The 14,135-nt window shown below is 37.7% G+C and overlaps 1 protein-coding gene across 1 annotated transcript; it reads right to left on the bottom strand.

Moving 5' to 3' along the window:
- Positions 1-11,153: 11,153 nt before the first annotated feature.
- Positions 11,154-12,763, bottom strand: ier2a (immediate early response 2a). Its single transcript, XM_059347474.1, has one exon. It carries the CDS (start codon positions 12,723-12,725, stop codon positions 12,159-12,161), a length of 567 nt encoding a protein of 188 aa, XP_059203457.1. The 5' UTR covers positions 12,726-12,763; the 3' UTR covers positions 11,154-12,158.
- Positions 12,764-14,135: the final 1,372 nt, after the last annotated feature.

Genomic DNA, 14,135 nt, shown 5'->3' with positions numbered 1-14,135 from the left:
GCTGGTTGACGGAGGTCTTTGAGGTCCCCTATGGTCGGAAGTGGTTGGGCTAAGTGGGGCAGGATCTGCAAGGTCGAGACTTGTCCAACACACTTTCTGAGCGGCATCTTGGAAGCAGTGGTCTTCCTCGTCTCACTTGGTCCTGCAATATACAATAGCCTGTACAACAATAACTCACAAAATAACACAATTGTAACAATAATATGCAATTGTAAGTGATCTGAACTAAATTAATTTGCTAACTTAACTGTCCCTAGACCAGCATAAAAAGCTAAACTATACAAACTAAATACTCTACTATAAACCTAAGCTATTCCTAACCTAACCTAAACATAAATGTGCAAAACATATGAAAAGTTAGCTTAGTCTGTCTTGAAGATGCTGGACACAGGAAACCTGGAAAAGTCAGAAAATGCAGTGACTTCTATACTATATATTGAGGACCACATGCTGAAAAATCTGCATAATGACAACAAACAACAACATGGTGATGGCTTCTCTGGTTTTAGCCTACAAAATAAATAAATACAACATGTTAATGAGACAGCAATACTTAATTAGATGAGTTTGACCAAGCGTCAATTAATGAATGAACATTATTGTTACCAATTTTTTTTAATAGTTACTAGTTTTTGTACTAAGAATCTATTTTCCCCCCATTCTCTGATTTAAAAATAAATAAATACACGAATAATACTAATAATATTGATTATCCCAAATACACCGTTCCTTCAAATATATTTGTATATAGTGATATACAAATATATTTGAAGGAACGGTGTATTACATGACATCACAGAACAGTGGTTGAAAGTTCTTTATAAATAATCATTTCAGTGTTTCTCAACATTACAGAAGCATTTTTTTTAAATTGCTTACCTGAAAAGGTGAAGACAAACAACTGAATGCTGAAGGTCAATGAAGAACTGGATACTCAAGTCTCTTAGGTGAAGTAGTGTTTATCTAGAACAGGATGACAACCGTGAGCATTGCAGCAATGTAACAATAATGTGTTTTAAATAACTGAATTAATGTATCACTTATTCATAAAAATCAGTATGAAGCTGAATATAATAATTTGGATTAAATACACATATAGCACCTCTAGAAACATAGCAAAATTTTCGGCATATGTGCCCCTCTGCATCCTTTATAGATAATATAAATTTTAACTTTTCCTCATACATTTTTTACGTGTTTTATACATTTTTATAGCACCCATGGTCCTCAGGTGTCAAAAAGGACCTCATGACATTAGACTGGTTTTAGGAAATTTAGAAAAAAATATTACCAACTTTTTTTCACCTTTTAAGGTAACTCGTGACCAAAAAAAATTTCATTTCATTTTCATTTTTTTTCATTATTATTGGTCAATTTTATTCAAATACACAAATATCAAAACATAAGTTTCACTAAAAGTTGACATGACCTACTCTGTGCATTCCAATCAAGAATTATTTTTTTCCACTATTACTATTGAAAAAAGTATCCAGGTTTTTTTTTTACTTTTTTCTCTCTTGAAGTGGAGGCCTAATTTTGAATATTTGACTAAAATTGACCAATAATAAAGAAAAAATTATGAAAATTATATATCAATCAATCAATTTCTGGGGCATGAGTTGCCTTAAATGATAAAATGATTAAAAAAAAAAAAGTTGGTAATAATTTTTTTCTACATGTCCTAAAAACAGTCTTGTGTCAGTCTTGTGTCATGGGATCCTTTTTGACCCCTGAGGACCATGGGTATATGGGAGGACCATACAAGGGTTAAAAAAGAAAATAATGCATAATTTATGAAAGTAGTTTATGTTAGTAACAGTCTTTGACAAACACTCACCAGTAAATAAATGGTCAAGCGAATACTTTCAAAAGCTTTCAGTGTAATAGTACCCAAATGCACCCTATACTAAATTTAAGCCATTAATGGCTATGTCTCTGGTATTACAAATACACCTTATTACATAATAACCTCTATTATCAAAATAGTACTGCAGTATTAATATCAGAAGAAAACAGGATTAAAGCCTACAACGAAAATGCTTCACAGCACCACTTGAGGCCACACACACACACACACACACACACACACACACACACACACATACATGAATTAATCCAAAGATGTTTAAACCTACATTTTCAACTTCCAATAAATCTCTCTCTCTCTTTCTCTCTCTCACTCTCTCTCTCACACACACACACACACAGAGTACATTAATATTAGTCATAGGAACACATACTTCAGGTACCAGTTGACATGACAAATTGGAAAAAAAATGGTAATAGTTTTGGTAATAGTCTGCTAACAGTAGTGAGTAACATTGACATTGACACAATGTACATTTTAAATGGTGAAGTAAAAGTTCATCATTACAGTACATTTTTACAGCCCTGACTCCATGGTTAAATGTATATCCCCATGATTATCTTTTCTTTTTAACCTCTCATTACCAAGTGACATGAGTTTCAGTTTAATATTATCCAAATACACCGAATGTTCAAATTTAGCCATTGATGAGTATGACATTGGTATTACTATTACACCTTATTACATAAGAATACCAAAACATCCTCACAAAAAACAGTTACAATTAGCTACATATCACAGTTAAACAAAAATTAGTCAGGCCAACATTGTACACAAACCCTACATTAAAAACTTTTGTGGCCTAGATTATCAACCCACAATGCATTACAGGCTGTCTGTCAGTAGCATCAAATCAGTCAAACCATGCAATGCACTCTTAGAATCAATAGTGTTTGCTAACACCAGACACATCTACTGTTATAACAACTGTTAGCATCATGGTAACTGTAACATGGAGTAACTGTGAAGATATTCTGCCTCGACGGAACATTTCTAAATTGCTTGACATGATGCTAAAGCTAGCTCGCTAGAGAGCGCTAGCTCAGACCTAAGACCAGTAGCCGCGACAAACATCGTCCAAAAAAACTCAAATAACTTGCAACTACATTTCCCAAAATTTTCGACAGTAGTTTAAAAGTTCAAATATGAAAATGCTAACATTATAAGGCACAATTGCAACGGTATACAGCAAATAAAAACATGTCTTCTTACCTCAGACGAAAAGCCAGAAAGGCCGAGTCCCGCCAGCGGACAGGATTTACATCAAGCCAAAACAGATTCGCCCCATAACTGTGCTCCAATCCAGTGATTCCTAGCCGCTGTTCCGCTGCACACAAGTGTGCGAACATTTGTTAAACATGCTTTACCACGCATGGCATGGTCCAGGTCAGCCTCCTGACAGCAGATAGACTCAGGACACACCGACACCAGGTGCTGCCGACCCGCTCCGCCCCCCAGGCGAGCTCCGGCTCCACATCCTCCTTTCTCCGGACCACCGCTCCAGTCTCTGATCAGAAAGTCTTCCAATGTTCATCAAACAACCATTGTTGTTCTTTAGATGATGCCGCCAGTCAAAATTCCTCGCTCCGCGCGAGCAGAGCACCACCGCGAGCGAGCACGGGGGAGAATCTGCTTCATTCAGTTGTTGAATATGTGCGCGAAGATCAAACAAGTGCGCGCGGCAGTTGAAATCTGCGCGCGTGACACGAAATAAATGCGCATGCAGATGTGTTATCGCTCGCACGACTTTTGACTCAAATATGACGCCATAAAGTAACAGCATTTTTTAACCTTTTTATTACCAGTGATGAAGCGTAGAGTTGTAGTCGTGAACGTAATGAAACAACCTTTGTTGTTCTTTAGATGATGCCGCCGCTCCCAGCTGTCAGCAGCAAACTGAAAAGGCACCCACGTGGAGGGCTGGAAAACGACCAATCATAAGAGGCCCGGGGTCAGCCTTGGCCCCGCCCCCAATGTGTCAAAAGTCAGTCACTCAGTTGCTGATTATGTGTAGATCAAACAAGTGCGCGCGGCAGTTGAAATCTGCCTGCGTGACACGAAATAAATGCGCGTGCAGATGTGTTATCGCTTGCGTGACTTTTGACTCAAATATGACGCCATATTTCTTGTTTCTAAATGGGTTTGCCGTGACACGGAGCAGAGACCTTGCAGTCCAGCGGTGCATGCTGGCGGTCGTCGGCTTGATTGCTCTGCTCTGATTGGTCAACTCCACCTGGCCACCTGTTGCTCCTCCAAGACAGACATTCTAACTTAACGGACATGGTGTTTTTTCAAAAAGCATGAGACCTTATAACTTGACCATTGTTAAAATAATTGATTATTTTCTATATTGGTAAATGATTTTATGCTTGATTTCTGTTTCTCTGTCTGACTCCATGTTGTCTGCCTCTGTTCTCTGTCTCTGTGAGTGACGCAGGTCACTATCAAAGGTCAAACCTTGAGTGTAATAAATATCTCTGTGCATTTATATTAAGTCAGACAATATGATTTTGATACAATGATTATGTTTGTGTGTTAATTTTGGTTCAGAAACTTTGACTACATATATTTCATTGTCTGTTTCATATTTTTTAGACTTTTAGAATCTATGTGAGACAGTGAAAATCCTTTGACTCTGTAGACATAATATCTTTATTATACATAACAAGACAGAATGTTTTTGTTGAATGTTCTGGAGAAGAGGCCAGGTCAGGATGGCCTTGTCCGGGGCAGCAAGCAACCAGGTGGCATTGACGTGCCATTGTATTAATTAAAACTGGCGAATCAGCGATCAAGAGGGCGGGACTTCCTGGAGGAAATCGACCAGCATGTTTTGTAAACAAATGTTAGTATTTTAATGGGTTCAGGGAGAGAGTCGTGGTTCAGACTTCACGAACTGAAACACGTCTGTTTGTATTCAGGGACATGAGTTTTTGAACCCGGAGAATCTCTGTAAAGTGCACATTTTTTGACGTATTGTAATAAAACTATGTTAAACTGAGAAACTTGGACGTCTCCAGCTCTTCATTTCCCCATCAACGAACTGCGCAGAAAAATTGTGAGGTTTTTTCTGTTGGTGACAGATTATCAATTTTCAAGGTTTCCTCATGCAATTTTTCTAACAGTTGACCTGAGATAAACTGCAGGGTTGGCTGATAATCGATCCATTGTTAGACTAAAATCATTCATTACTTCAGCTTTAAGTTAAAGGGCCAGTTCGCTATAAAATGTTATTTTTCCCTCATAACCCTCTGGGGTCTGAGCCTATTTCCCCTTCATATTCCACATAATATATACTATACCCATGTTTTTTTGGTATTTTCTCAATGAAACTTAAACATGATTTGGCTATTATTTTTTTTACTTTAACCCACTTTATTAACGTATTGACCACCAAAAATACACAACAATCATGAAATCTGAAATAAAATTATTATTTATGACTATAAAAACCACAAATATGCTCAATGAAATGTTTCAGACCTAAAAATTGTAAACATAGGTTACAAATATGAACATATAAAGGTGAAATTCAAATATAATAAAACTATACATAAAGAAATACCATTAAAACATGTTTTTTTATAAGAACAGTGTTAGATGACTAGACCCCTTTTTTTTACCATTTTTACAAAATGCCACTCCTGCCTCGTCCCATCCTACTTTTACACTTGAATACATATTTTTGTGCTATCAAATTAAAACAATCATATCTTTGGTTTTACATGACCTCAGAACGTCAAACAAAAAACTGGAGAACCACATTATCTGGTCATGCCAGCGTGATCATAGACCCCAGAGGAAATTGTTGAGAAATGCATTGAGGAAACCTTTAAAATTAAATGGTCTGACTCCAATACAAAATCCTCACCTATTTCTCTGCACCAATCGTTTGAAGGATGAGCAGGAGACGTCCCAGTTCTCAGTTTAACTTCATTTTATTACAATACATCAAGAAATGTGCAGTTACAGAGTCTCTGGGTTCAATCTACACATCCCTGACATCACATAAGGCTGGTCAGTTCATGAGGTCTGGACCAAGCTACTTTCCCTGAATCCTCTAAATAGGGAACCTGGTCTCACAGGAATCCGTGAAATAGCCACGGATTCGCTTAACTCAAAATCCGTGGAATAGCCACGGAATCACTCAAATTTCCATGAAACTGACACAGATTTCTCTACAATGCAAGTTAATGACAGTCATATCCCGTGGCTATTCCATGGATATTTATTCCGATTGGTTTGTTCCAAGTCATGTGACTTTTAAGGTTCCGGCGGTCAGAGCAAAAAACATTACGGACAGTTCTCTCATTTTTAGTGAGAAAATTAATATTTTGACTTATTTTCTGCATAAAAATGGATTTTGATTACATTTCTAGCGATAAATATGTATATCATTTTTATTTTCTAAATGTACATAATCACTTTGTATGTTGGAATAGCCACGGGATATGACTGTCATTAACTTGCATCGCAGCAAAATCTGTGTCAGTTTCATGGAAATTTGAGTGATTCCGTGGCTATTCCATGGATTTTAAGTTAAGCAAATCCGTGGCCATTTCACAGATTTCTGTGAGACCATGTTGAAACAGGGCAGAGGAAGTTTAAGCAGATGCAGTAAATTTATTTAGTTTAATCATAGTTTAAAAAAAATATTAGCACATGATCATTGTATCAAAGCATCTTGCATGCACAGAGAGGACATAAACACACACATATAGTGAATTACACATGCACAGATAGTGATGTTCGTCACACAGAGACAGAATAACAGATTATTCTAACAATGGCAATGTGAATGGATGCCAATATTATATATATTTTTCCCTCACCGGTAGTGCTATTTATCAGTTTGGATTATTTTGGTGTTCCTGGTGTCTCTCAGATATGTCTGTGTTAATAATTAAATTCTTGCAGATTAAAAAAAAAAAAAAAAAAAACATTGTTAGAAAAATTGCATGAGGAAACCTTAAAAATTAAATTATCTGACTCCAACAGAAAATCCTCACCTATTTCTCTGCGCAGATCGTTTGATGGGGAATGATGAGCAGGAGACTTTCAGAGTTTTCAGTTCAGTTTAACCTCATTTTATTACAATACATCAAGAAATGTGCAGTTACAGAGTCTCTGGGTTCACTTTTACATTTCCCTGTTACACAGGAGACAGGTCTCGGATCATGAAGTCTGGACCTGTCTCATTTCCCTCAAACCCATTTTAATACTAACAATGGTTTACTCAAAAATGAAGGTGGATCTCTTCCAGGAAGTTCCGCCTTCTTGATCCGCCGATTTGTCAGTTTTAATCAATACAGGGAAACATCATGTCACCGGGCAGCAATCTTCTCTGCCCCTTCCGTGCCCTGACCTGCTAACAAACTTGTTAGGACAAACATTCTGCCTTCTTATGTCTTACAGAGATATAATAGGAGCCAAAGATTTTTCAATGTCTACATGTATTCTAAAGTCTAAAATATGAAACATACAATATATTCTTTGTGATCATAGAATCTTAATCAGTTTAAGCAAATGGAATATATGTATTTAAAGTAATCACAGTTTCTAAACCAACATTAACACACAAACAAAATCATTGTATCAAAATCATATTGCATGATTAATATATAAATGCATAGAGAGTGATAGTACAACCAAGGTTAGTGGATTATGCATGCATAGTGACCTTCACCACACAGAGACAGACAACAGAGACAGAATAATTCAAATTATTTTAACAAGACAGAATGATCAAATTATTCTAACAACACCATTTAGAAAATGTATCTTATGCTTGGTCATGCAGAGGATATGGATGTGTCAGCATTCTTTCACAATGAGCTTGCGTGTGAGAGAAAGCAAAAGGGAAGAGAAAATGAGTAAAGAAAGTGTGTGAGTGATCTGAACAGACTAACATGAGAAGGAACGACTTTGTGTGTGTGTGTGTGTGTGTGTGTGTGTGTGTGTGTGTGCGTGTGTGTGTGTGTGTGTGTGTGTGTGTGTGTGTGTGTGTGTGTTTTCACAGGCATGTCCAGACGGTTCCGGCCACTCCTCTGAGCTCTGTGTACACAGACAGGGTGCTCTGGTTTCAGCCGGAAGAATAAGCAGCACAGTTGGGGCCTCATGGGGCTCACACAGGCACTTCCCCCCACATTCCTTCTTCTGTTTCCCTGGGTCAACCTCCCTCCCCCCTAAACACGGTGAATCCCTGTTGCACCCACTCCACAGTCTGGAGGGGCATCGCATACCACAGCTTACAGCCAAGTAAATATGCTCCTGAATAAGACCACAATGTTATCTTAGTAGACATGCACATATCTTAGTATTTATTGGTGTTCATGTGTATTTATAGTGAATTCGGGTAATGTGGGACACTTTTTGCAATTTTGATATATTTTGTTATATTTTTCTAAATTTAAAAATATTGTATGTAATTTCAGTCACATGACACCCATGGTAGACCAATAGTAAAGGTTTTGATGACTATATTTACTTTAAGCAGGAAAAAAAAACAGCCAAACCTAAAGTGTCCCACATTACCCGAATCCACCCTAAATCTTTTAGTTTACATCAGATTTTTCTTTCTGTTACATACATATGAAAAACAACTAAACAAAGTTATTCATGAAATGTATAGAGTGAACAGTCAAACAAATAACAGTTTGGCAAACAACTCAGGCTCACTGGTCTGTTTCTGACATTCTTCTAGAGCAGTGATTCCCAACCGGGGGGGTTGAATTAGTTTAGTAAGAAAAACAACTTTTCAGGTGCTGGTGCTTCTCTACAGAATGACCTCTACTGTTAAAAATGTAATCACATTTAAATACAGTTCTCAGCGAGCGTTTTATCTCCCTTATCTTCTTTTCTCAGTTGTTGTAAAGAATTATTAAGTACGCTTTTCACTGTAATTTACTACAACACAAAGAATTGATTTTTTTCCTTATCTAACCTTTTGCACCCTGAGCCAAAGACTATTATCATTACAGCATTGGAGGCACAGTTAACACTTCTTGAAGAACCAAGGGAGCCTGATTGCTCTCTGGCCAGTCAGTGGCTTTACAACCGCCCCACCCCCCACTCTTCTGACCCACAATCTCCTGAATTGTCCCTGCTTTTGTTGTGCTAATCAGTGTGGGGGATGTGAAGTTGTGGGGGAAGGAAGCCAACTTCTTCACACTGAAACCAGTTTCCTGTCACACTGACACACACCCACACATTCTGCTTTCACACGAAAAGCAAACTCCTCACTAATATAACAGCAACATTTCTGTAAAGCCATGAGTGAGATATTACACCTCACACCCATTACTGCCATGTTTCTGTCACTCTTGCAGAGACACACTGACACATATAGGAAGAGTAAGTAGAAGAGTTTCTACATGGATAAAAGTATCAATTTGACAGTGTGGATATATGACATAGTTTCGAATTAATACTAAACTTTTTTATGTTTACAATTAACACTTGAAATGATTAAGGCACTGGCAAATGATAAGGTAGTACAAAATGTAAACGTACTTTGGTATTTCATTTTTGCCTGTTTCATTAACCCTCTGGAGTCTCCAAAAGCGCCAAAGCATGGATTCTTCATCACATCCAGACGTAAAAACAAAGCAGACCAAAAAAAGATGCAAAAAGACACAAAATGACATAAAAGACACAAATTGAGAAGACAGGAAAAAAAACCCCACAGAAGACACAAAATGACAAAAAAAGACATAAAATAACTAAAAAAGACACAACAACAGGCACAAAATGACCAAAAAAGACACAAAATAACTAAAAAAGACACAACAACAGGCACAAAATGACCAAATAAAGACACAAAATGACAAAAGAGACACAAAATTACCAAAAAAAACCCCCAGAAAGACACAAAAAGACACAAATGACCAAAAAAGACACAAAATGACAAAATAACTAAAAAAAAAGACACAAAATGACTTACAAAGACATGAAAAGGATTAAAAAATGGACAAAATAGCCCTATAAGACTCCATAGAGTTAAACGAGGAAGATCTTGGATCAGTAATAATGAGAATAAATATGAAAGAACATTTCAAAGATCAAACATGAAGCTTGTTGAAGTTTGTGCTGATTTTAACTCCTTAATATCCTGTTGGGTAGGTGAATGTGCAGCAGTGTATCATATCCTAATAGAAGAAGATGTATTAAAATCTGTTTATCTGTTTACTTTGTGACAGAGCATAGTCCACCTGATCTAAGAGGTTTTATAAAGTTATATTGCTTAAGAAGAAGGATAATTGTCTCAATTCTTAAATGAACACTTTATCCTTCAGTTTAACTGGAAAACTCTCATTTAAAATCCCCCAAATTTGGATATATATGGTTGACACTGGACAGGAGGGTATGAAAAAATGTAATCTCAATAGTTAAAAAAAATGTAGTACTACATGACACCAGGCTTTGTGGTGAACAAATACAAAAAAATTAAAAAATAGACTTGAAAGCAGCAACGTGTCCCTCCAGCAATCATGACCCAGTTACCTTGACTTGTTATTATTTGTGTTTTGGGGTGAACTGTCCCTTTAAAAGCACACTTGAACACTCAAATGCACCATATGTGACATAGTTCCTGTTACAAACAACACATGACTCCAAATTCACTTTTATATTGATGTTAATTGTGTATTTTGTAATGCTGAAGTAAAAACAATCAGGCACCTTTTTGTTGAATGTCATTTTTCCCATAATTTTGGAAAAAAGTTAACATCACCTCACATTCCAACCTACACATTAATTTGAAAGCCAAAGATATACTTTATATTATAGCAATAAAGATAGGAAAATTCAACACTTAATTAATTTAATTATTGTAATGGCATACATAAAGCCAAGTTTTCCAAAGGTCGACCTTTCTGTCCTGTTTTTGAAATTGAATTCAACAACTACCTTGAATGTATCACAAGAATTAATAATAACAAATGTATACATACTGTTTACATAATTCAAGAAATATTTGGAGAAATGCAATATGTCATGCCTTTTTCTTTTTTTCCTCCTTCCTCTTTAATTATTTTTATTATTCTGTTTAATTTACACCTATACTGGCTGATGCACTTCATTCACTTTGTCTCATATTTATTTATTTTCTATGGTCACTGTTTTTACTACATTAGTTTGAATCGCTACATTTTAGTGATGAGGAATATTTGCAATAAATTTAGTTATGGATTGTTACCATTTAAAATGTTTGAAATAGATTTTTTTTCCAAATGTTTGAATTTTATTAATGTTGCCAATTTTTGTCTGTACTGTTTGTTGTTTATTATTACGGTCATTGTTGTTTTTTATTATCGTTCTTATTTGTAATTGTTTTATTGTTGTTTATTATTACTGTCATTGCTGTTTTATTATTATTTTTAATTGTTTATTGTAAGGTGACCTTGAGAGTCCTGAAAGGGGCCTATAAATAATATGCATTATTATTATCAGTTCCAAAGTTAAATAAATCAGACCCTGATGACACAGCGCTGTTTTTAAGTTGTTTTTTTTTCAACCAAAAATGCTTTGCCCTGGTTAGGGGGTACTTGGCTGAAAAAATAACCCGACAGTTTTTATGTTCTATATCTTTGCAAAAAAATATTTTTATCATTCCAGGTTGTCCTCAATTAGTTTGTTTTTGACCATCATACATCTTAATTTTATGCTTTCCTTTTTTTATTTTTTTAATAAAATCCCTTTTTGTGTGTTTATTTTTAATTGTTTATTGCAATGCAACCTTGAGAGTCCTGAAAGACGCCAATATATATATATTTTTTTTCTTTCTCAATTTGTGATGCCAGACTTTGTTTTGTTCTACCCAAGATGAAGATTCTGACTGTAATTGGAACTTCTCAATAGTTTTGAAAAATACAAACACTCCCAATTCACTTTCAGTACAAAAATGTTTAATAAATACTGAGGTAGTTGTAGTCATTGAACCTTTTTACACTTTTTCATCAACACTCTTCATCTCCAGCCAGCACTGGTCCCATTTATATACAGTCTCTGGTGTTTATAAATGTTCATAGAGGAGTTCAGGGCCCCAAACATGGAGCAGGCCCTTCAGGCCCGCCCTGGGCCAGCAGGGGCCGGTCCGGAGTCCCCGGGACCTCCACACCGCCTGCTGCCGTGGCCCCTGGAACATGCGCCGACCTGTCCAGTCATGTCGGACTTCCAGGACTCTCTGTCCCGGGTGGGTGTCCCAACGAGCCCGGCGGTGGAGGCCGTCTGCCGATGCGTTCAGGCTCCTTTGACCGCGTCGAAAAGTTCATCACCTTTAATCTGCTGAGCTTCAACACGCTGCTACGGCTCTGTGGAGAGGTATGGGGGCCGGGGGGGCTCCCAGCTCACTGCTGCACTTCACATAGTCCAGTAAAACAGAGTTCACAATGAGCTGTGGAGGGCAGTTGGCCTGCTCAAGTTTTGCTTTCTTGCAGGGTAGAAAGTCCGGCTCCACGGCTACTTTCCCCCGTCTCTTCCTCGACTGTTGTCCCGGGCCAGACGGGCTCAGGTTCTCCTTGTTGTCCGCGTCACGGCGGAGCTCCGTGGGGGAGGCTGGGACCTCCTCTCGGGGTGAAGTAGTCCGAGGGGTTCCGGTGTTAGTCGCAGCGGGGCTCTGGAGCTCCATTGGGGCGCCAGCAGCCTCTGTGGCCCCCTCAGCTGGAGACTGGTGCTCCCATTCTACTGCTCCACTCTCCACCGCCGCCTGGGCCGCATGGTACATGTCCCGGGCGGACTTCATGACCATGGTGAGGAGGAGGCTCCGGTGGAGCCGGAGACCCCCTCTCTGGGTCCGGGAGCTGTACAGTTTCCCCAGAGCCACCACCATGATCCTCTTGGCCTCTGCGCTGACCTCCATGTCACAGAAAAGAGTCCAGACAACAAGCACGGCTTCACGTTTCTAGTAGAGTTTCTCCCTCTGACTGCACTCACAGACACAATACACACACAGAGCGTCAGCACCAGTAGTACTTATCACCTCGTTGACGTCACTGAGGCAGCGTCATATGACAGAGCCCCGCCCACCGGCCTCACCCGGCCTGCTGTTTCACACAGCCCCAAAACAACCACAGATAATCTCAACCTTTTTTTTAACCCTTTGATGCACAACATATTGACCACCCCTTCTAGTGCACAACATGGGTCAAAAGTGACCCTCATTCATTTCCCATGTTATTTAATGCTGCTGTGTGTTTCTGTGCTCTATCTTTTGATATTAATTTATTTTATGATTTAATATTCCAAGTATTCTTTAAATATCTTGTTTTTGATAACAACAGATCAATAAGCAATTAAAAATAAAACAATAATAATAAAACGGCAATGGCGGTAATAACAAACAACACTAAAAGAGTACAGAAAAAAATTGGCAACATTAATAAAATAATGAATATATTAGGGGTAGGCCAGTCTAAAGAGGTGTGTTTTGAGATGTGACTTAAAGGCTGACAGTGTTGGTAGAGACTAAATGTACTGATAGACACATACAAAATTCAAACATTTGAAAAAAAAAAAAAAACTATTTCAAACCTTTTAAATGTTAATAATAAATGTAACTAAAATGTAGTGATTCAAACTAATGTAGTAAAAACAGTGAGCATATAACCATTTAAAACTATAACTGCTACGCTTCAACCACGACTCCATCTTTGAGTTTTCAAGTGATTGACAGGTGATGCCAGGTGGCATATGACAGGTTGGGTCCAACCATCCTGGTATGGGGGACACTCTGGGTTTTTAGGATCAGGAAATTGAATAGCCTACTGAATATAAAATTCATTTTATGAACTTATACTAGAATATTTATTAAATAATTATTTAATAATTAATTAATTTTTGCATGGATGCTACTTTTAAAATGTATATTTTAAAACCTCACGTACCCCCTGGAGTGCCTTCATGTACCCCCAGGGGTACACGTACCCCCATTTGAGAACCACTGCTCTAATAAACATATATTCAACTGTTCAAATACAAAAAGTTAAACTGTGCGGAGAAAACAGAACACGAGACATGAGCTGCAGGAACCTCTGTCCCAGTCAGGTCACTGTCCATAAATAGGAAAAGGAAAGCACAAAGCAAATGTAACCACAAAGACTGGAAACAGGAGGAAACTTCCAAGGTAGAGCTGTTTTATTCACACATTCATTGCACAAACACACAGTACAGATGGAGTGGGAGCAGATTCCCTGCTAACAGCTGCTGCTGGCTGCACCCTGGACACTCTTACTCCTATTTTGAGATACCCAAGAGCCATATATCATGGCAG

This window comes from Centropristis striata, chromosome 13, assembly GCF_030273125.1.
Source record: "Centropristis striata isolate RG_2023a ecotype Rhode Island chromosome 13, C.striata_1.0, whole genome shotgun sequence".
NCBI classification, from domain to species: Eukaryota; Metazoa; Chordata; class Actinopteri; order Perciformes; family Serranidae; genus Centropristis; species Centropristis striata.
The sequence above is the reverse complement of the archived record's forward strand: the minus strand, read 5'-3'. Positions and strand labels throughout refer to the sequence as shown.